Genomic DNA, 24359 nt, shown 5'->3' with positions numbered 1-24359 from the left:
GATGATCGTCCGTCCAAGGAAATCTAGACCAGCTGCCAAGTCTGCAGCAGAGCTCCCAATGAGCTCATGGGTTTTCAACATACAATATGGATTTTTTTTCCTTTAATGAGAGAGATCTTTTACCCAGCTATTATTCTATGCAGGCAAAAGGTTAGCTTTTAACCATTACGAGACTAGGAAGAATTCCAAAAGCACGGCATACTTTTGGAATGGCAGGAGTTGGAAAAAACCAACTCTCGTTTTTATGTATGCACCGGGGCAAGCGGAGAGGAAGAAGAACAGGTCATGGTATAAGTTTTCTCTTTTGTTTCCAGTCATGTTGGCTTAATTAAGAGTGAGAGAAAGCACGAGGAGGAAGCTCCCCACAAAAGAAGGCAGAGAGGCAAGGGCAATCTGACCTGAGCTTTGGACACACAATTAAATAAACTCACCCAGAATTCTCTTTGTGAGCAGTTTCATATATGCTACTAGCAGTCCAGACAACCATGAACCAAAGAGAGAAACCAAACTTAGGATCATAGTTATAGAGCTAGGAAAAAAAACCTTACAGATTATCTGCTTCAATACTCCCCCAATTTACAGATAGGGAAACTGAGGCCTAGGGACTTGCCCAAGTTCACTCAGGTAGTAAGCTTCAGAGGCAGAATTCTAACCCTGACCTTGTGACTTCAGAATCCACAATCTTGTCACTGTACCAAGTATTATCATTCTAACAGCAAAAATAATTTCTGATATATATCTAGCACTTAAGGCTCTTAAAGTGGCTTACTTATATTTTCTCATTGATTTAATGCATCCTTAGGAGCCATATATAAAGATGTAAAAGAAGCAGGATCACTTATAAAGGTACAAATTTTAGGCTTAAATTCTATCTCTGCTCATTGTGACTTTGAATGAGTCATTTAAATCCTCTGCCTCAGTTTCTTCATCTGTGAAACCGAGGGCTGAACTAAAGGAGCTCAAAGTCTGTGCTTCTAATAACAGGTGATGATCTCATTGTCTGCATTCTTTTAGCCCCTTAGAGTCTTTGAAGTTCCTCCTTACCAGCAACCCTGTAAAGTGCATGGCACGAGTATTATCATGCCCATTTTACAGATGAACTAAACAAGGATCAAAGAGTTACCAGCAGTTTCACAACTAATAAGTAAGAATTATCCTCACACTAACCAACCTTCTAACAATCCAGCAGACCTTCTAATACACTAAAAAATCTCTTGTATTCTCTCTGGTGTTTTCATGGAGAAAATAGTCATAGAAATTGTGAAATAGGGGAAAAAAAACCAGGAGACAAGCAGGGGGGTAAATGTTTAACAATCAGCTTGGGAGGAGGGATATATTTTTAAGTTTAATTTGCATTGTTTCACTTCAACCTAGGCCCTGAAAAATATGGTCCCTGAAATACAGGTGTCCTGGGGGGACAAAGGCTAGCATCACTCTGGCAGAGTGAGAGGCAGGAGGAAGAGCAATAACCTAGAAGAAGGAAAAACATGGGTTTGGTTCTAGATTCCAAAAGGAATCCTCTAGATCCTCAATTATTCATCTGTAAAATGGGAAGAGGAGAAGAGAGATTGGATCTATTAAGTCCCTAGTATAGGAAACTCCTTCTACCAGTGCAGGTTGTCACCTCTGGCAGCTGCGAGCCCTGGGTGCATTGAGGTACTTATTCGAGGTCACATAGCCAACATGTACCAGGGGCAGGACTTGAATCCAAGTCTCCTCTCGGGGAGGATGAATCCTACAAAATGGACTACCAGGGTTGTTGTGAATGAAGATTAAAAAGCTGTTTGCATGGGAATGAGGAGGAGGAGGAGGAGGAGAGGAAAAGGAAGAGGAGGAGGAGGAACAGAATATTGATAAAAAGCTGCCATGCTTCTTCTCCCCTCCATTAGAATTAATCAACCAATAAATTAGAGAGCTATCTAAAATACTGATGTTGATGGTGATGGCCATGATAATGACCCATTGTCACAAAATTAAAGATTTGGGGAAGAGTTATACGCTACTATGTGGGACTACATAATAGAACAGAGCATGCTATGGCAAGGTAAAAGGCAGGAAGGAGAAAACACACCAAAAAAGCTTCATCAGCAGCATTATCATCATTTTTATTATGATCATTTTAAGTATTGTGATTTTTCATAGTCCCCGTACTCAACATTCTAACCTAAGGACCAATGAGTCTTTCCATAAACTCTGCAGTTGATTCCCCTCTCTATGCTATTTTGCCCAGTAGAATATGGGCTTCTTAGGAGCAAGGGCTTGGGAAGCAAAAGCAAGGGAAGGGAAGGGAAGGGAAGTGGGAAATGAAGGGAAAGGAAGAGAGAAGTGAAGGGAAGGGAAAAAGAAAGGAAGGGAAGGGAAGGGAAGAGAGGGGAAGAGGGAAGGGAAGGGAAGGGAAGGGAAGAAAGAGAGAAGGGAAGGGAAGGAAAGAGAAGGGAAGAGGGAAGAGAAAGAGAAGGAAGGGAAAGGAAGGAAGAGGGAAGGAAAGGAAGGAAGAGGGAAGGGAAGGGAAGGGAAGAAAGAGAGAAGGGAAGGGAAGGAAAGAGAAGGGAAGAGGGAAGGGAAGGAGAGGGGAAGGAAAGGAAGGAAGAGGAAAGGGAAAGAAAGGAAGAGGGAAGGGAAGGGAAGAAGAGGGAAGGAAAGGAAGGAAGAGGGAAGGGAAGGGAAGAGAAAGGAAGGGAAGGAAAGGAAGAGGGAAGGGAATGGAAGAAAAAAGGGAAGGGAAGAGAAGAGGGGAGAGAGGGGAAGGGAATCTGCATTATAATAGGTGCTGGCAATAGAAGTAGAAAGGTAAGACAGCCCCTTCCCTGGAGGAGCTTGCATTCTAATGGGGAAGACAATCCTTACAAGAAGCCTCAGTAGTAAAGCAGATAGAAAGACTCCTTAGGTCCTTAGAGTGTAGTGGCAAGGCAGATGATAATGTATCTTCTCTAATATCATTTCCACTGATAAAACCATATTCATTTCCAATAGTAAGCCATTTCAGAATGAAATTATAATGATGAATTTTGAAGGGGAAAATGAAATCTTCCTTAGAGTAACAAGCAATCTAATCTTAAACCTCATTTTTTATGCAGATCACTAGAGAGAATGATGAGGAGAGCAAGAAAAAAAGAGAAGGGCTGAGCTAGAGATGGCCTTCTGGGAAGTTCTTGGGGACAGGGTGATCAAGCTGATGGGACAAGGTGAGATGGAGAGAACAGGAAGGGCGGGAATAACTAGGCCTCGCATCCACATAGCGCAGAACATGTTTTGGGACTGTCTCCTTTGATATTAACAACAACCTCAAGAGGAACATGCCTCAAGTGTTATTGTGCCCATTTTACAGAGGAGCAAAACTGAGGTTCAGATACATGAAATGGCTTGCCTGTGATCACAGAGTACATTTCAGAGGCAATGTTCGAATGGATATCCCCACCTGAATTGGAAGCCATCATTTGTTCCCTGCTATCACACCAGAAACTAGGGCATTTGGAAATAACCAGGAGGAAAGCCTTGAAAGTCAAGGTGCCATATTTACCGGCGCAAAGCAAGCTAGAGTATCCTAGGATCTAAGGGACAAAGCTCTGACCATAAGAAGGGAGCGAGTATTTATTACATTCATGCAATGGCCAGAGCTTTATAAGTATCTCATCTGTATAACAGCACCCAGAAGAGGGGCCCAGACAAAGCTTGCTGCCACAATCACATCCATATCCCCGAACTGACGTCAACAATTTTCAAAATTGGAGAGAACACAGTTCAATAAATCCATCCAATTACATGTAGTAATTTCTCCAACCAAGATTGCCTTATTTTTCCAGAATAGGAAACTGAGGCCCAAGGATTTTCCATGATTTAAACATATTAGATGATCCCACTGGACCAGAAGCTCCTTGAGATCAAAGAGCTGTTTTATTTGTTGTCTTCCTAGCCCCAGGACCTAAAACAACATTGGAGTAATTGCACTGAAATCCTACTTGGCTCAACGGATAGAACACTGAGTTCATCTTGCCGAGTTCAAATCCAGCCTCAGACTTACAAGGTGTGTCACCCTGGGCAGGTCACTTTACCCTGTTTATTCAGTTTCCTCATCCACAAAAAAAGAGCTGGAAAAGTAAGTGCTAAACCACTCTAGTATCTTTTCACTCTGCCTCGGTTTCCTCATCCACAAAAAGAGCTGGAAAAATAAGTGATAAAGCACTCTAGTATTTTTTTCACTCTGTTTGCCTCAGTTTCCTCATCCACAAAAAGAGCTAGAGGAGGAAATTATAAACCACTCTTCTATTTTTACAGAGAAAATCCCAAATGAGGGTTCTGATGGTTGAAACAATTAAACAACAACAAAAATCGCCAAATGTAAGGCTGTGGGGCAAGGGGTCAAGGATGAAGATGGGGTCTATTCTGAAGGATGCCCCTTAGCCCAAAGGCAGATATGTATATTGCCCTTCCTTAAGGAAGGAAAAAAGTATCGCGTATGGATTTGCGAGCTCTATATTCTTTAACTCCCAGATGATGGAGTCCCTCCCTGTGACTCCCAGACTCCCTTGCAGACCTCCAGATTGGAGAGCCCTACGCCCTCCCAGCTCATTCACTCCACATTGAAATAACTGTCATTGTGAGGAGGGCCTTTATCAACCTCGAGTCTAAACCTGCTTTTCTGCATGTTCCACCTACTGTGCTTGGAAATCAGCAGGGTCTCCCGAGAAGTCTATAAGCCAGTCTGAGAGAAGGCTTCCATGCACCCCGTGATGAGACAAGACGAGGCGATGGGAGGGGGCGAAAAGGAGCTTGACGTGTGAGTCTGAAGACCAAGATCTTAGCACTGGCCAGGGCCTTTAAGGAAAGGGCTACATTGGAGCCACAAATCTGAGTTCGAATCCTGGTTCTGGGATCTTGGGCAATTAACTCACAAGACCTCAGTTTCTTGGTAAACTTAGGAGCTTGGCTTATATGGTCTCTATGGTCTTTTCCCACTCTAGAACTAAAGTCCAATGTGATGGGAGTTTTTGTGTGTGTGTGTGTGTGTGTGTGTGTGTGTCGTGGACCCTTTGGAAGTCTCGTGAAAACCATGAACCCTTTTCAGAACGATGCTTTGGTGAGTAACTGAAGGAAGTGTCAAGCTGGAGTTAGGGGTTATTGAAAATAAAAATGTAAGGTGGGTTTCCCATCCAAGTTCACAGTCACCCCCAAATTTATCTATGCATCTCTTAGGGATCAAAAGATCCCAAGTGAAAAATCCCTGTTATAAAACCTTAGTAATAATAATTCCTGTAATCTCTCTGAGCCTCAGTTTCCTCATCTGCAAAACGGGAGAATTAGACTGGACAGACACTAACTTCCCTTCCAGGTCTGGATCTATGGTTCTGGGGTCCCTAGTGAAGCCTGGGAATGAGGAGAAGAACAGTTTCATGTCTCCACTTCTCAACTGCCTCAGCCTATAAGCAAGGGAGCCGGTCCGATGCTTCTAAAATCCCTTCCTCCTCTCAGATTCATTTCTATGGGACAGACTAGAAGTGCCTAAAAAATCTGGGGAAGAAGGACAGTGGGAGGGACTGGAAGGATAGAAGCTTTGTCTGACATGGGTTTGGGTACTTAAGGGATACATAAAGCAATAGGGCTTTAAACCTTCTCCCTTAATACTCCTCTACCTGAGTTCTAATCTAGTCTCACCTAGCTGTCTGACCTTAGGCAAGTCACTTCACTGTGCCTCAGTTTGCTCATCTGTAAAATGAGCTGGAGAGGGAAATGGCAAACTCCTCAAGTAACTCTGTCAAGACAACCGCAATTAGGGTCACGAATAGTGGGACATGACTGAAATGACTGAACAACAACAACAGAGTTGGGTTTTGACAAGTAGCGGATTTAAGAGCATAGAATGATAGCTTTAGAGTCAGAAAACTTAGATGTTAATTGAGCCAACCCTGTTGCTTTAAGGCGGGGGGAGGGGGGAGGGGTGGGGAGGCTTAAACAGGGCAGGGGAAGTGTCTAGCATTATAAAGATCATACAGTTAAATCTAACTTAGAACATCTATTCCAGCTGCCTCATTTATCCATGAGGAAACTGAGTCTCAGAAGAGTTAAGGGTCTTGCCCAAAGTCACACAGGAAGTAAAAGATAGAATTTGAACTCAGGCCTTCTGCTTCCATACCTCAGTAGCTAAAATCAGGAAATAAATGAGTTCATATTTTTGTTCCAATGCACAGTAGCCATGCGAGCCATGGATGAACCATGCAATCTATGTCAACCTCGGTTTCCTCACCTGTAAAATGGGGATAATCATCCTCCTAGAGTTGTTATGAGGATTAAATGAGAACAAGAATTTAAAGTGGCTTGCAAACCATAAGTCACTGTGTAATGGCCTATTATTATGGTTCTCCCCATCATCCCCATCATTATTATTAATTAGGACAACATTCCAGGCAAAGGAAGTAAGCACCCCCAAAGCACGGGGCAGGCGATGAGCACTGCAAGCACAGGGAGCGCTGAGAAGACCAGCTGGACTAGAATAAAGGGGAGCTGGGGGAGAACATGGCAGAAGAGAGCAGAGGCAGATGACGAAGATCCTTGAGAGGCGAGCAGAATTTGAATTTGATACTGGAAGGAAATGGGGAGAGGTCAATGTAAAAGAAGAAGAAAGCACTGGTTAATGAAAAGGAGCCAAGTAATGGTGGAGAGGTTCCCTTTCCCCCTATTTCTCACCTCCTCCCCCCGGAAAAGTATTTGCATTTAGTTTGTATTTTTATTTACTTATTTGTGAACTTGTTGTTTTCCCCAATAGAATGAAAGCTCATGAAAGCTCATGGGGGGCAGGAACAGCTTTGGTTTTATTTCAGAGCTTAGCAGTCTGACATATAGTTGATTCTTATAAGTGTTTATTGAATGAGTGAATGGATGGATAGAGTGGACGGAGCGAATTTAATTCAGTGCAATTCATCAAATATCCCATTATGCTCCTGTTCTTGAAGGAACAGTGAACGAGAAATGGGATAAAGATAAAAATGGCATCATTCCAGCAGTCACTGGAAATCCTACCAGGGGAAAGTGAGAGGAGGGGGAAGGTACAATTTTCTATAAGAACAAGAATAATAAGTTAACGTTCATAGAGCATTTACAACAACAACAGGCAAATTCTGTTAAGTACTTTACAATCATTATTTCATTTGATCCTCACAGCAACCCTAAGAGGCAGATGTTATTATTATTTCCATTTTACAGATGAGGAAACTGAGGTAAGTGACTGTCCAGGGTTACACAGCTTCTAAGGGTCTGAGGCTGGATTTGAACTCAGTCCTTCCTGACTCCAGCTCCAGCTCCAGATAGAATTACTGATCATTAAATTCTGGGGTCACATAGAAAAATACAAGGGTATTTGTAGGAGGAGAGAATAGAGTCTTGGAGTTGGAAACTTCCCCCTTTTCCCTACCCCCCATTCCCAAATTCCCACCACCAAGTCATCAGCAGAGAAGCACCGAGGGAGGAAAAGGATGAGGAAAGATTCCAGGCCAAAGAAATAGCCCCAAGAAAACCAGCACCTTTGCATCGTTCACAGCAGGTTCCCCTCTGCTTAACCACCAGAGCACAGTCTTTGGAGAACAGTGGGCACTTCTCTCGTTTACATGTCACTTCTTTATTCTAGGCAAAAAAAAAAAAAGACAGGAGACATTTAAAGTCAAACATGGATACCCAGTTCTCACAGATAAAACATGGAGGCCATGGGGAGAGGGGAAGTCAAGCCTCCAGTCCCACCCTCTACCCTGTCTCACCTTGAAAAGAAACTATTGCACCTAAGGACCGGAAACAAAGCGGCGTCTATGCAAAAACAAGCTGTAGCCAGTGGGATGATGGGAATTACCGGACAAAAAGAAATGATGAATGGGAAAGATCCAGAGAAGTGCAGGAAGATTTACATGAATGGATAGAGTGAAGTAAGCAGAGGCAGGAAAACAAATCACACAACGGCTATAAATAATGTAAATGGAAAGATCGATAAAATGAAATTGAACACTGGATTTTTGTAAGTAGCAAAGCCTGATCCCAGGGAAGAAAGGAGAAAGTGCATTTCCCTTCATTCATTGCCAAGATGGAGCCTACAGGTGTGGAACATGACGTGTCCTGTCAGACGGAGTTGGATGGCTTTGCTGAACATTTTTTTTAATCTTTATTTTGAGGGAAGAGTCCATGGATATGTGTCAAGGGATAGAGGTATAAAATTGGAAACAAATGTGATGTAAAAACAAAAGCTGTTAATAAAAACCCAAAATATTGTTTTTAAAAATAACTCCTATACTTTGTGCCAAATCAAATGAGATACTTGTTAAGGTGCCTCGTACAGGTCCTGACAAATAGTCGGTGCTTAATAAAAGGTTTCTCCCTTCTCTGTGCCTCAGTTCTTCATCATAGAATGAGAGGATCAGACTAGATGGCCTTCAACATCCCTTCCAGCTCTGAGAAAACTATGATGCTAGGATCATAGGTCCTAGGTTAATCATAAATCATAGGACCTAGGTCTTTAGAACTGCTGAGTGAGAGAAAACTGGATATCACCCTGAAAAGAAAGAAGGAAGGAAGGAAGGAAGAAAGGAAGGAAGGAAGGAAGGAAAGAAGAGGAAGGAAGGGAGGGAGTAAGGGAGGGAAGGAGAGAGGGAGGGAGGGTGGAAGAAAGGAAGGAAGGAAGGAAGAAAGAAAGGAAAGAAGGAAGGAAGGAAGAAGGAGGAAAGAGGGAAGAAGGAAAGAAAAAGGAGAGAAAGAAAGAAAGAAAGAAAGAAAGAAGAAAGAAAGAAAAGAAAGAAAGAAAGAAAGAAAGAAAGAAAGAAAGAAAGAAAGAAAGAAAGGGAAGGAAGGAGGGAGGGAGGGAGGGAGGCAGGAAGGAAGGGAGGGAAGGAGGGAGAGAGGGAAGAAGGAAGAAGGAAAGAAAGAAGGAGAGAAGGAAACAAAGAAAGATCAATTTCTTCTCAATGAGAGAAAATGGGATTATTTGAAGAGAGGAGAGGGAGGAAAAACAAATAGAAAACTCAGTCTCTTTTGAGAGACCCCTGACCATGATAAAATAATGCTGGGTGGGGGAGGAGTGTGCTCCCGCACTAACATTACCTTTTAGCAGACTATAGAAATGATAATATTTGTTTAATCCGAATTTCTGCCAATTAGGATACCTGGTCCAGGACTTCCTCGGGAGAACAAAAATATTTGCCCAGGACAGTCCAACAGTCCAGCCGTTTAAAGTTCCAATCCAAATAGCAGCAAGGATGGGACGCGACGGGCTCCAAGACAGGGAAAAAGTCCCCACCAAACAAAGACTCGTTGGTCGGGGTTTTAGAAAATGACGGCCTCGGGGTGCTCAAGGCTCCCTGTCAAGGAACGTAGGGGGCTTAGTTTCACTGTCTGAAAAGCGAACGTGTATATAATGTGTCTCTACATACGTACAGATATATACACAAATGTATGCGTGTGTATATTAAAGTGGGAGGACTTAGTGTCATGTTGAAAGGCTAAAGTGCATGTGTATATATATACACGTGTGAATACGCACATATACGTGCCCATTGTGTATAGGTACGCGTATGTTAAAACAGGGAGGTTAGTGAACTGTACAAAAGACTAAAGTGAGTGCACCTATACGTGCATATGTGGAAGAGTATGTGTGCGTGTAAATGCATGTGTGCATAGATCTGTGTACATAAATATAAAAAGCTAAAGTGCGTCTGTACACATGCATACATACAAATATGTACATATATGTACGCGCATATGCTTGTTTATTTTTGCTTGTGTATATGTGTGTGTGTGTGTGTGTGTGTGTTAATTTTAATGAAAGTAGGGAGCATTTTGTTTACTGTCTGAAAGGCTAAAACATCTATGTAGACACAATACACATGTGTATATATATACTGAAGTAGGGAGGATTAGTTTGCTTCTGAAAGGCTAAAGTGTGTGTGTGTGGGTGGGTGTGTGTATGTGTGTATGTGTGTCAATGTGTGTGTATGTGTGTCAATGTGTGTGTATGTGTGTATGTGTGTGTACACAAGCATGAATATATATGTGCACATTATGCATATGTGTGTATATATTAAGGAGGGAGGCCTTAGTAACTAAGTCCTCCCCACTTTCATTAATATCTACACACACACACACACACACACACACATAATCCGACAGACAGCAAGCAAACTGGGCATGTACTTGCATGTACATTGTGTGCAGAAAAGGTAATTCCTGACACCAACAGAATTCTAACATTATTGCATCTCATTTGAGTTGGAGAACACTCCAATGCAAAAGCCTCAAGATTTAATTATACCCATTTTAAGGATGAGGAGCCTGAGGCAGGCCAAGGCTAAGTGATATGCCGGAAGTCACTCAAGGAGCAAATATTTAAGGCTATATTTGAATTCAAGCCTTTCTGACTTCAGGTCCGGTGCTCTAGCCACTGGGCGTCGCAGCTGCCTCTTATCTTCTCTGCAGTTTATAGAAAAATTGCCATTTATAAAATGTTTTGAATTTTCAAAGAATTTTCCTACATTACCTTTCTATCCTCACAACAGTCCTATGATGTCCATTTTACAGATTGGGAAACGGAGGCTCACAGACACTATGACTTACCATGGTCATCAAGTTGCTCAATCTAACAAACAGGCTCTGAACCCAGATTTTCTCAGCTCTAAGCCCAACAGTCTCTCCACTACACTGCACACACACACACACACACACACACACACACACACACACACACTCACACACACTCATCTGCTAAAATCCTCATCTTTACAACTGCCTCCCCCAAACTTGGATTTTTGCTGCCACCCAGGTATACATTAAAGAAGAGGGGTTGGTTCGTTGTACATATGGAAATCAGTTTAGTTGGATCCAGCATTTATTAGGCACCTACTGCATACAGACGGCCTAGACGTGGAAGCTTCGAAGATTTGCTCCGATGAACTCGGTGACCTTCTGACACCAGAGGTGTACAAATACACGTCTGACAGGCGGGGAGACGGACGCCCAGCCAAGAACATGACAACCGTTCTTTTGCCCAGCTGGAATGGAACAGCACTGGGGGCGTGAGTTCAATTCCTCACTCTCCCGCTTACTGCAGGCTTCTCTATAGGCTTGAGAGAACTATCTGGAAGAGGGGGTTGGACCCGCTGCCATCCCCAGCTCTGGAGGGAGCCTGATTCTTTCCCTTCGCAGGGATACAGCCTGAGACCACGGGCAGAGTCGTTTCAGACCGGGTGGCTGGGAAAAACACTTCCCATCCCAGACTCCTGAGGACACTCTGGGACCGGAAGCGCACCTTCCTTTATTCCCCTCCCCTCCCACTCTTGGGGAATTCTCATGTACTCCTTCTGGTGTTAATAGAATAAGCTTTTCCCAGGTCCCAGAGCAAAAATCCCTCACCAACCGTCAGGGAGTGTCTTGGCAAAGCCAATATTCCCCTGGGAGCCAGAATCACCTCTGGCACTCGGGGAACAGGGGCTGTTTCCCCCGGAGAAGAGAAAAGGTAGAAGGATCTGGGAACACTTTTCACGTCCCTGAAGGGCCGCCTCGTTCAACCTGTTAAACGGCAAAGGCTGAACCGAGTCTAGCCTGCGCTGCTTCCGTGGATTTCCCGTGCCAGGGGAACCTTCCCGAGGTCTAGTTATGGGTCGAAAGGGAATATAAATAAAGCAGTGGTGACAAACTCGAGAACTTGGGCCACTAATCTGTACATCGGGATCCCTGCAGATCTTGTATTGAGTTCATTTTTTGATATGATTTATCCATATTTTATTATATTTTAATTCATGGTATGAAATATTTCTCAATTACATTTTTTTTTTTGCTAAGGGGTTAAATGATTGCCCAGGATCACACAGCCAGGAAGTGTCAAGTGTCTGAGACCAGATTTGAACTCAGGTCCTCCTGACTTCAGGGCTGGGACTCTAGCCACTGTTCCACCCAGCTGCCGCTCACTTACATATTAATCTGGCTCAGGCTGTGCTCAGGAGTGTTGTGGGCTGCACACTGCAAGGCCGATGTCACCTTTGGAGATTTACAATCAAGCTAACAAGTCCTGAGTTCAAATTAGCCATTTTTTGTTAGATTTATGACCACGGACAAATCACTTAATTACTGTGTGCCTCAGTTTCCTCTTCTGTTAAATAGAGATGAAGCTATGTACGGTAGGCTGCCATGAATCCATCAAAAACCCTTAAGCGTTTGCCATGTGCCAATTTAGGAGCTGGAGAACAAAGTAAAAAGTAGGTGGAGACCATGTCCTCAAGGAAAGGAAACAACATAAAGTTCACTAGGTTCAGATTAGAGCAGAGGCTAATTCTGGGAGACGGCACAATGACAAGTGGGACTGGAGCTGAGACCCGTGTCCTGGGGCTGCTTCAAGGCTCATGGGAATCCAGAAGGGAGAACACTATTTAAGCATCAGTCATTACTGTTACAGAGGGGAGTCTTTTAGATAGTGTAGGGACAGAACTTGGGGCTTGGGATCCAGCTGGGGAAACTCCCTCCAAAGCTGGCTGCCTCTCGCTCTCCACCTTACGGTCTTGGGGAGCTGCCCAGGGTCACATGGCCAACTGGAGACAAGGGCCTTTGGATGTACTCCTCATCATCTTGGGATTGGTATTCAAGACCTCCCAGCAGCCTCCTTGCCCGTCCCCTCTGACTGGGGGCTAGTGGGGAGGGGGAAATGAGCTCCTGCCGAGGCCTTCCTCCGAAGGACTCGGCCATTTTGGACCAAATTTTCCTTTGCCATCAGCTGCCCATCACCCCTCCCTTCTGGGAGGCCTCTGGCATCCCCTCCTCCCCCACTTCCCAGATTCCTTCTGTGTGTGGACTCCCCCGATTAGACTGGAAGCTCCTTGAGGGGAGGGCGCACCTGGCACACAGCACAGAAGAAATTGTGGATTATTGACACTCCAGTTTATTATGGGGCTTTCTCTACAAAGGCAGCCGGAAGACGAGGAGCAAGGAATCAGAAAGGCTTTTCCCTTCTTTCTCAAGCGCTGTGTTCCGGGGTCTTACATCCCTATCCCTGTCCTGTATCCTTATCCCTGCCCCTCATCCCTATCCCTGCCCCACCAATAGAATAGTGAAGCTTCCCGGCTGACCAATCAGAGGCCATTAATTCAAGCACAGTTTGCCTTGGATGGGGCAATGATGTCTGGGAACTGGGAGGGCAAAAACTTACAATTTTATTTTCACTAATTTCAAACGGAATGTGTGTGTGTGTGTGTGTGTGTGTGTGTGTGTGTATTACATGTATTTAAACACTATGTTTGCACATAAGTGTATATAAATACATGCATGCGTGTATACATATATACACATACATATACATATATGTTTCTTTTGATTAAGTTTTTTTTTTTTAAGGGCACAGTTTTCTGAAGACTGCCAAAGGGATTGATGACACAAAAGAGATTATGATCAGTAAAATGATGAGCTTAAAATCAAGAAGACTTGAGTTCAAATCCTATCTTAGATACTTATAAACTATCAGTTACCCTCAGTTTCCACTTCTGTGAAATGGATGATTCTCTCTCTCTCTCTCTCTCTCTCTCTCTCTCTCTCTCTCTCTCTCTCTCTCTATATATATATATATATATATATATATATATATATATATATATATATATGTGAAATGGATGATTCTCTCTCTCTGTATGTGCATATATATATATATATATATATATATAAAATACACACACATATACATATATACATACATACATATATATGTGATATCCGATGATAGTGTCTGTCTCTCAGGACAGTAGTGGGACCCAAATAAGACAAGCTATATAAGAGACATTAAAAATGCATATAAATGCTGGCCCATATTATGCCTATGGCACAAAAGGTAGAAATCTGGCCCCAAAGCCGGGAAGACCCGAAGTCCAGTCCTGCCTCGGGAAGCGGCTAGGTGACCCCCAGCAAATCCCCTGTGTCGGAGCTCCCGATACCTCTCTAAAGCCCCCGTGTCAGAGGAGCTGCTACATATTGACTGAGAGAGTTTCCTCCTCTGCGAGGTCCCTACACCGGGGAAACGCCAGGTCCAGTCCACTAGCGTCGCGTGGGCTCCGCCTTTACCCCAAACCCGGGGTCGGTCCCGGGAATGCCGTCATACGCTTGGCGAGGGTCTCGCTGAGCAGCTCCGGGGGGCACCTACCAGTCAGAGGGCCCCACAGTGCGGGAAGTCACGCACTGGGACCTGATAGTACAAAAGAGATGCGTTGCTCTTACATATAAAAAACTGTTTGCTAAATAGAAAGCTGGGAGCCAGGGCAGCATCCCTCAATCTATAATAAATAACTTGTAATTACAGCTCAACACAAAATTGATTTTAACCAGATGGTCCAGGGAGTCACATCTGGCTGCATTTATTTATTTATTTGTTCCCCGCCTCGGTGCGCACACGGACGTCCCCAGCGAGACGAGCTGCATCGGTAGAAGGTCCCGGTACTGGCTTTCGGATGACACTCGGACCGGCATCCTTCCCAAGGAGGGTCGGAGGGACGTATGGAAGCATCCGACCACGGCGGGTTCAGTGTCACCCACCCCTGACTGGGTGGCCCAGATGTGAGCACAGCGAGAGGCTCTGAATTTGGGGAAAATGGGGAAAGGGCCTAAGGAGAAGCTTCAGGAAGATGCTGGTGACAGGGGGCTTCCTCGTAGTCTTGACTAACATAGAAATACAGAATTAGAGATGAAAGGGACCAGAGAGGCCATTTAGTCCAATCTCAAGTTGCCGAAGGGAACACAAGGCCTCCAACTTCAAAATCCAACGCTTTTCTCTACTGAAATGTCCCTGGGATTAATGAGCATCTTTCCCAGAGGGCCGCATCCTCTCCCTTAGCAGACTATTGTCCAGGGGGATGCAATGTGGCCTGCGAGAGAGCATCTCCTAAGCTTTCCCTTCGCCTCCATTTCGCCCCTGCCTCTTCTTACACCGGCAGCCTTGAACAAAACCTCTTGGGACCAAAGTTTCTTCGAGTGTGAAATGAAGGGGCTGGGATAAGATTGCCCCTGATGTTCCTTCATGCCAGAAAGCTCCACGCCCGGAAAACGTTCCAGATCTGAAGGCCGAGGACCAAGGTTTTATTCTCTGCTCTTGTTGGGTTAGATGATGTCACTGTAAGGAGGAAGACTCTCCTCCTCTCTGAAAGTAAGTGGCTGGACCAGGTGGGCTTGAAGCTTTCTCCCGGCTCAGACTTTATGAATTCCCCCATTGGGGGAATGACACTCCCCAAGGGAAAGGAGGGAAACAAAGGTGGTGTGAGAGTTTGAAGCTGGGGACCAGGAGGACGGTGGCGTCTTGAATAGAAACAAGGACATTTGGGAGAATAAGGGGAGAGGAAAGAGAATGAGGGCTTCGCAGAGCTGCCGGGTTTGGTTCAACACCCTCGTCTTTACAAAGGTGGAAACTGAGGTGAAGTGATTTATCGGGCCTAAGCCCGGGACGTGAGCTCTGAGGTGACTGGGCTCTGCCAGCTGAGGGCCGGCCTCCCCTCAATACCTGGGTCTCCTCCTCTGAGACTCAGGCTGGGAGAGGCCGTGGCTGGATCCGTGCTCCCCAGAGCCGCCTGGTGCTTTATGGGAACTTCCGTTCATGTGGAGTAACTGTTATAATAAAAGCAGAATCATTCACACGAGCTGCTTTGCGAGGCCATTACAAGTCACTAGGAAATAGAAAGTTTTAAAAGCATCAGGTTTTAAAGGCCTGGAATGCTGAGTGCTTGGTTTTTGAAGACTGGGGGGAGAAGGGCAGGCCGGGGTGGCCGTGTACACCTCCGGGCCCTGTCTCCCCAAAGTCCTGGAGGACCAAGGCCCTAGGACGGGGAGCTGGGCTCCCCCGGCTAAGCAAGCAGAAAACTAGGGTCTGAGCTGCGGCTGGCCCCCAGTCAGTGGGGATGTGTCGACTGTTGATTTCTCCTCCCTGGATTTGCTCCTCTCCGGGGGCGGCCCATAAGTCACCCTCTGTCAAAGCAGCCCCTGTAGGAGGGCCGTCCCCGTGCCCCCAACCCTACAGCCAGCCCGGGAGCGCGGAGCCAAGGTGTCAGCCCCCCAGATGTATCCTCCCGTGGTCCAGGCAGACGCAATGCCAACATGGAAAGGGGGAGGGGCAGGGAGGGGAAAACAAAATCTCTGAATGTCTGGCAAGGACGATGCCCTGGGCCCCGGGCCAAGCCACAGCCCCAGACGAGCAGCCAGCAGCCTCCAGGATTCCCCTCAGCGGCTCGCCTGCTCTGTCCGGGGCTGGCCACTGGGTGGCAAAAAGGAACCCATGGGAGCCCAAGCTCCCGGCCCTTCTGTGAGTCCGGCCTCTGAGAGCTCCAAGGGAGGAAGCTTTCCCTCGGGGTCCAGCTGTCCTGAAGCACCAACCGTTCCTGAACAAGGAATGAGACTCGCTCCCTACATCTAGATCTCTCAGTGTCCTTCCAAAGGATACTGGGATTTTTCTCCCATTCACAATTTTCTCTAAAATAATGGATTTTTTTTACCCAATATTTCAGTTCTCTCCCCTTCTACTCATAGTATTTTCTCATTAAAAAAAGTTAAGCAAACTCATCTAAGCAGAGTGATCCAGTGGAAAGAGTAATTGCTAGCTCTAGAGTCCCAGGATCTGGGTTCAAATTCTTGCTACTTGTCTGATTTTGGACAAATTACTTAATAACTTAACCTCCCCCTTGGCTTAAGGTCCTCTCCATCTCCAGAGTGATGATGCTCTGCAAGCGCAACTCCAATAATCTATGACTTTGTACCCTCTAGTTTACTATTCATCAAGATGTAGAAGGAAAGGGTGCTTCTACTGGAATCTGGAACCAGTATTGTCTACCTGGCTTGAACTGTGTTGCCTTTGAGGGTTGCCTTTATTTACAAGAAAAATGTGATAGATAGACGGATGGACAAAAGACAGACAGATAGATAGAAGGATGGATATATATATATATCACAGGATATCCAAGCTGGAAGGACTTCAAGGTACTTCTTCCAGTCCAACTTGTGCCTGAACAAGAATCCCCTCTACAATGTGTCAGACAAATAGCCAGCTGCCCTTTGCTTGGAAACCTTGAGTGAAGAGGAGTCCACTAGCTCCTGAGGCAGCCATTTTGCTTCAGAATAGCTCCTATGGTTAGGAAGTCTTCCCCTAAATCAAGATGAAATCTACCTCTCTCTAACTTCCATTCACTGTTCTTGATTCTGCCCTCCAGGGCCAAACAGACCATCTTCCGGGTACCCATCCTCCAAGATAGCTCTCATGCTGTTCCAAAGTCTTCTCCAGTCTAAATAGTCCCAGATCTTTCAACCATCTGGCCTCTCAGCATGCTGGTTAGTCTCCACCGGACTCTATCTAGATTTTCAACGTCCTTCCTAAAATGTGTCACCAGAACTGAATTTAATCCTTCGGTTGTTGCCCGAGAGGGCCGTCATCTCCCCAGCCCTGCCGGCTAGCTCTCTCTTAAGTTAGCCAAAGATCCCATCATTTTTTGGATTCCAATTCAAGTTTTATTATTTCACGTTCAGCTCGCAGTCCACTAGGAAGGCCTCCAGAGCTTCTTCACCTGGCAGAGAATCCCGCATGATGTCAACATCTGTGTGGGAAAACCTTTTGTCTGATTAGACAGCACTTTGTTTCGATGAGTCTTTTTTGTTTTAAATCATGGGATCTTATGTTTGCCACTGCTTTTAATCACATGACTGTGACGATAATAATAATAATCATGATGATAATAATAATAAAAGCCAGAAGTCATACAGTCTCCTTAGATTTTTAAAGCACTAAACAAATGTGATTTCACTTGAAAATGTAGCCTGCTGTGAGAAAGAATTATTCTGCAAAGCTCATCTGTTCTGTTCCCTTCTCATGTTTTTTATCAAATACACCCTTGAACCATGTGCAGGCCATTCAATCCATGGTGATTTGGAAAAGATGAAGGAACAGGCCTATTGTGAGTTGCTGATGTCTCCTTCGTTGACTTTTACAGAGCCATCCTTAATCTTTTACATCCTCTTGGAATCTTTCTCTTTCAAACTTGAAAATGGGTTCTCTGAGTGCCTTCTGGTTTGGGGCGTCTCCCCAGTGGATTTCTCTTCCTGCTCTCTTAGGTCAAAGAGACTGAAGGTCACTTCACGTCTTTCCGTGTCACTGTTCTTTCTCATATAAGACAGTTCTGAAATGGTGAGCGATCATACCGTAACTGCTGTGGCAAACAGAACAATGGAAGAGGATGGAACCAGTTGCCAGAATTTGGGCACTTGGGAACACTATAGGTCTAAGTTATCACTTGACTCTATGCACGAAGTGCCCTGTAAACCAAGTTAGAGAAGCCCACGGACTGAAAGCCTGGGTGTTCAAAGTCAGCAAGGGATGGGGTAGAAGAGAAGGCTGTGAGCCAGATGGGGAACTTACTGAGAAAGATGGAGAAGGACCTGGAAGTCCAAGAGGAGAGCCACGAGGATGTGAGCAGAATGGAGTAAACTTCCCAAACAGACAAATAGTGGGTGAGTGACACCAGTCATTGTGTATTTTGATCTGTGGTCCCGAATCCTAGTATTGCTACTTACTAACTACCTGTGTGACTGTTGTTGCAAGTCACTTTACCTCTGTGAGCCGCAATTTCTTCATCTGTAAAATGGGAATAATAATAGCACTCCCTTACAGGTATGTTGTGAGGATCAAATGAGATAATAAATATAAAGAACTTTGAAGACCTTAAGGGTCTATATAAATGCTAGCTAATGAGCCCATTAACATGGAAGCTGAGGAATGTCTAGTTGTCACTCATAGCTACAGGAGAAAAAGGAACGTGGAGGCAACAAAGATCATAGCTTCTCAGACTGAAGACTGGCGGGCCACTTAGAGAACATCTGGTCCACCTCCATTTTACAGCTAAGAAAACTGAGGTCCAGAGAGTAGCAAGACTAGATTTTTATTTGGAGAATTCTACTCTCCATTTTGGGGGAGATTTTCCAAAAATCACAGAATTTCAGAATCGGAAGGAGCCACAAGGACCAGGTAATCCCACCTGTACCACCCAAAATGGATTCCCCCACCCACAAAGAGAACAAATAGTCATCCAGTCATTGCTTTAAAACTTCCAGTGAGAGCAGAATCCATTCCCTCCTGCAGCAGCAGCCCCTTCCAATTTTAGTTAGCTCTAATTGCAAGGAAGTTCCTCCCAACATCAAGTCTAAATCTGCCTCTTTGCCACTTCCGCCCACTGCGCCCACTTCTGCCCTCTGGGGCCAAACAGAACAAGCCAAATTCCTCTTCCATGTGACAGCTCTTCAAATACCTAAAGACAGCTGTAAGTCTTCCCTTCTCCAGGCTAAGAATCCCCAGGCCCTCCAAGCCCGCCTTATTGAAATGGGGCAGACTCAATGCCCTTTGTCACTTGAGCTCACCTCCTGTGAGTGCTCTTCATCAATGCACCTTTATCAAGGTCCTTCCCAACAAGATGCGGCGCCCCCAAAATCCCAGATGAGACCTGACTAGCACAGGATTGCTGAGGTCTTATTCGTGGAGGCCAGGAATCTTTCAATCCGGCCCTCAGCCCCATCAACTAGCCTTTCTGACTGCCAGGTCGCTCTAGTGACTCATAGTGAGCCGAAGGCCCACCAAAACCTTCAGATATTTTTCTGACAAAGTACGTATTAAGCACTTACTATGTGTCAAGCATTATGCTAAGGGATAAATATACAAAAAAGTAAAAATAGCCTTTGCCTTCAAAGGGCTTCCATTCTAGGGAAATTGGATATGATTTCCTTCCACCAGCTCTGTCTCCATCTCAGGTTTTGGTCATTTCAGTCTCGTCTGAGTCTTTGTGACTCCATTTGCGGTAACTCAACAAGTATTTGTCAAATGCTCTCTGAGCCGCCAGCATTGTAGACAAAAACCACAAAAGGCAAAAAACAATCCTTGTCTTTGAGGAGTATATATTAGAAGGGAGGAGATAACGTGGAATTAACTAGGTACATTGGAGAAGGAAATGGCAGACCAGTCCAGTCCCTCTGCCAAGAAAACCCCAAATGGAGTCACAAAGACTCAGACGAGACTGAAATGACCAGAACCTGAGATGGAGACAGAGCTGGTGGAAGGAAATCTGAGTGGAGAAAGCACCATAAGCTAACGAGCCAAGGGAAAGCCCTCTTGAAGAAAAGGGAACTTAAGGCAAGTCATCATAATCTTTTATCAGAAGCTTTCCTGAAATCTCAGAAAATTGTGTTTGTAGCTACCTATCCAGGTCAGTAATTCTCTCCCCAAAAAACACAAGGTTAGACCAACATGACCTCTTCAGTGAGCTCTTCCTGGTTCTTTGCGATCTAGGTGTCTGTCCAGATGTTCACTAACTGTGTCGCTCTTTAACGACATAATCAAGAATTTCCCTGGGAATTAAAATGGAGTTCTGTGCTTTACAGTTTATAGATTTCTTCTGTTTTTTGCAAGACTGGCACATTTTCCCCCTTCCAGTTATTTTCCCATTTTAAAAAATGTTATGTTTAAAAGACCAACGGGGGAGACAATAGAGCCGGAGGCAAGTCCCACCTGATACCCACTAGCTTTGAGCCCTGGGCAAGTGGCTGACCTTCTCATTTCTGTCCTCTGAAGCTACAAGTCACAGAGGAGTGGCCAGTCTGCATTGGTGGAGGGAGTATTCACATCTGTGATTTCCCATACTGTTGAAATCGCGGGACGAGAGAGGAAAAGGAAACACTGAATGCTTCAGCAGAGGAAAGATATGTGCAACAATCCATTTTCCTTCCAATAATAAACTCTTTTGGTGCAGAAAAAAGTAGCACCTCTGGCCTAAAACTTTGCTAAAAGGATTCATTTATTTCTGAATTTCAATTCATCAAGGAAGAATCATTCCTGTCAGGCAGTCTCTCACTTCTCATTTGATTTTGAAAAGAACAGCATTCCAACTCTCCAAGAAAAACAAACTATATGTGTGTGCATGTGTATATATATAGATATATATGTATATATAGAGAGATGTGTGTATATATATGTACACATGTACATATGTATACATACATGTGTGTGTGTACAAACACCATATATCAGCTTATCTCTGTTATCTGTCTGTGTGCATGCTTTCTCCCAAGAGCATAAGCTTCTTGAGGGCAGGAACTGGTTTGTCTCTGCATCTCGGGTGCTTGACGTAACAGCAGGCCTTTTAGAAATGCTCGCTGAATTGAATTCAATTAACTTGAGATCTGTCAACATCAAGCAGCCACAATTTCATGGAATTAACGTGGAAAAAGTCTCCTAAGAACATCATACGTTTCACTGTGTTCCATCTTGAGAATGTTATTTTTTTTCTTCTTCCTTCCTCCTGCCTCTGCTCAGCTAACCTTTACCCATGAGACCCAGACCCTGGCAAAGATTGCCTCCTTGGGCCGAGCCCAGAGTCGAGACTGAACAAAGCTACCCTTGAAGGCAGGCCGTTTTAAAAGCCTTTACAAAGCCCACTGGGCCCCCCAAATTATTTTGCAACAAGTCATATCCCATGAAGAAATTCACTTCTCTGCAACACAACACAGAGTCAGATTAAAGAAAAAGGCAGGGGGCTGTGGGGGGAGCAAGCAAGATCTCCTGCTGCTCTGTCTGGCCCCGCTCACGTCTGTTACTGCCCATAATCTCTACAGAAACAATCTCCTAATGATAGATCGACCTAATATATCACTAAGTGACGGTGCTCTCAAGTTAAGGTATCCTTGAAAATGTGACATGTGCCAGGAGAAGCCACAGGGGATCCAGAGGAGGATACTTTTATATTATGATCCCTGATTTTTTTTCTTTTCTTTTTTTAATGGGTTCGAGTTTCTTTTAGAGAATCATTTGGGGAGAAGAGGGAAGGAGTCCTTTTAGGGGAAGTTAAAGGATAATCTATTCTTTCTCAATTTGGGGAGGGATCGGGAGGGATGGGGATAGTGGTAGGTGGGGTTTTGCTTTGGTTTGTTTTTTTCCCAAAGAACGCTCAGAACAAAACACTGAGAATCTTTAGGGCTTCCCGACTGCTAAAATACAAGTTATGATTTAAAACAGGCAGCTCCTCGTTCTGTTTAATCCTATCTTGAAACAGGACCAAAACATTCGAGATGGCAGAGTACATACAAAGGGAATAACCACCAAATAAAAATAGTAGCCGGGAAAAGTAGCAGCTGCCTGTTTCCCATTAAACCGTATGCAGAATAAGCAAAGAAATCAAAAATAAAAATAAGAAAGCAATGGAGTAGGGTGGGGATTGTGGCTGGCACTCTTCGCTTTAATGGATCCGGAGCTGGGCTGAATACCGATCCAGCTCCAGGTTTCAACAGTGAGGTTGCCTGTGATGGATGGAGCGTTGGGAGAAGAGAGATTGGTTCATTGCAACCACACTGGACTAATGGGCCCCAGAGACAGGTCAGGGAAAGAGGGTGGAGAACACGTTACCGTCTGAGCCGGGAAAGGAAGCCGATAAGTGAAACGCGAGACAGGCCGGCATTCGGCACCTCCTTCTCCCCGACCCGTCCATTTCTGCCCCCCATCTCTCCAGCATCAGACCCACCCATTAGGGTTGCTAGGTTGGAGTCTGTGTGGAAGAGGACCCTGTGCATCTTGGGGGGGAGGGTGCTAATCAGGGGTCAGGGAGTGGCCTGGGAAAATGGCCTCGGGTCCCACCCAAGCCCTCTGCTTACTTTACACTGCTGTGAGCCCTTCAGCACTTTGCAAAATTATAAATCGGACTATTTCTTCCATAAAAAGGCTTTGCATTTCCACAACACTTGGGAGTCGGGAAGGAGGGTACAAACAATAAGCCCAGACTCTGAAGGACAAATCTTGACCGCTAGAGATGATACAAAAGGGTGATTTTGTTACTGCCTCGATTAATGGTACATGTTTTAATACAACATTTAGTATATGTTGTCGTCCTTTGTCCTTTGCTCTCTGAGAGGACCATAACATCAGGGAGGTGTTGCCGTGACGCCAGCGAATTGGATTTAAGTGAGGGAAGGTCATGCAAGGTCACCTGCCTCACTTTCCCCTCCAGAGCCACGTCCATGGCAAGATATAGATCAAGAAGACTATTGTTGATTTATACATATATATATATACATTTAAATATTTAAAGATAGATATATACATAAATAGATAAATAAATAGATGGATGGATGGACAGATAAATGGATGGATGAGGGATAGATAAATGATAGATAGATAGAAGCCTGGAGTTTGATTTTCAAATCCCTGCTGGGATGCAGGCTGCACAGTAACTTCTCTAATCTTTCTATTTCTACTCAGTTCAGATATCCTTCCAGTCTCTCAGGCTCAAAACCTCCAAATCCTCCTCCACTCTTCACTGTCCCTCACTCTAAACGTGTCCAGGTCCTGCCACGCCCACCATCCCTGTCCAGTCTGTTGCTTGGTCTCCACTCACATCTTCACCGCTGTATTTCAGGCCGTCTCTTCTCTTACTGAGACAATTACAAAAGCTCTCTAATTGGTAGCACAGACCTTAACAAATTATTCCCCTGCTCCAGAAACTTTAATGGTTCCCCATTATCTCTGGAAAAACTAGAGCCTCCTCTATTTGACATTTAGATCCCACAACAACCTGGCTCGAGGCTGATTGCATGTTCCTCCCCCTCAGGAGTCCCACAGACACACACAGTGTCTTTTCCTTGCTGTTCTCCATGTACAACATCCTCCTTCCTGCTTGTCAGCCTCTGTACAACCCCTCCCCAGTGCCTGGAATTCTCCCCTTCCTCACCCCAGCCTCTTGGAGCCTCCAGCTTTACCCAAGCCTCAGCTCCACTGCCTCCTTCCATACAAGGCCAGCTTTATTCCCTCCAGGCTTAGGACCCCCTTTGCCTAGGATCACATTCTGTCAGTGTCGTGTATAGATTTTCTACTTTCTTAGCTACGTACATGTAGATCCTCCCAACCAAAAGAAAAAGTAAGCTCCCTGCAGGCTCCCTGCTTTGGCTTTTTCCTTTGTATCCTCACTGCCTGGCATAGCCAGTGTTTAATTAGTGTTTGCTGAACGGAACTGAATTAAATTGGTAGCTGGAGGAAAAAAAATTTCTTCTTATGCTGGTTTTTCTAACTAAAGCAACTTCACTGGGAAACCCCTGCCAGAAAGTCAATGAACAGCATCTCTCTGACTTTTTCCCCAGTCCTTTCCCCAAAAGTTTTAAGATAGTTTGAAGTTATTACAGCTTTAAGGGTATCCTGTATATGCAAAGCAGGCCCTTTTGCTCTAAAAGGACTTTGGGGAACAGTGTAGACCCATCATGCAATCCAACAGCCCTCCAACAAAAGAGAGACCCACAGACATGCCCAAATCAGAAAAATGTAATGGTTCCATTGATGTTCTTGCCCTTCCTGAATCACCAGCAGT

At 44.8% G+C, this 24359-nt stretch overlaps 1 protein-coding gene across 1 annotated transcript in view; it reads right to left on the bottom strand.

Moving 5' to 3' along the window:
* The window catches only part of BMPER (BMP binding endothelial regulator), a 280694-nt gene that overhangs the window by 226374 nt on the left and 29961 nt on the right, over positions 1 to 24359 (bottom strand). Inside the window, exon 3 of the mRNA XM_051979397.1 lies at positions 7515 to 7614. Coding sequence (XP_051835357.1) covers positions 7515 to 7614 — 100 coding nt within the window. The remainder of the gene's footprint in view (positions 1 to 7514; positions 7615 to 24359) is intronic.

Source organism: Antechinus flavipes, chromosome 1, assembly GCF_016432865.1.
Source record: "Antechinus flavipes isolate AdamAnt ecotype Samford, QLD, Australia chromosome 1, AdamAnt_v2, whole genome shotgun sequence".
NCBI classification, from domain to species: Eukaryota; Metazoa; Chordata; class Mammalia; order Dasyuromorphia; family Dasyuridae; genus Antechinus; species Antechinus flavipes.
Note: the sequence above shows the minus strand (reverse complement) of the source record. Positions and strands in the feature narration are given on the sequence as shown.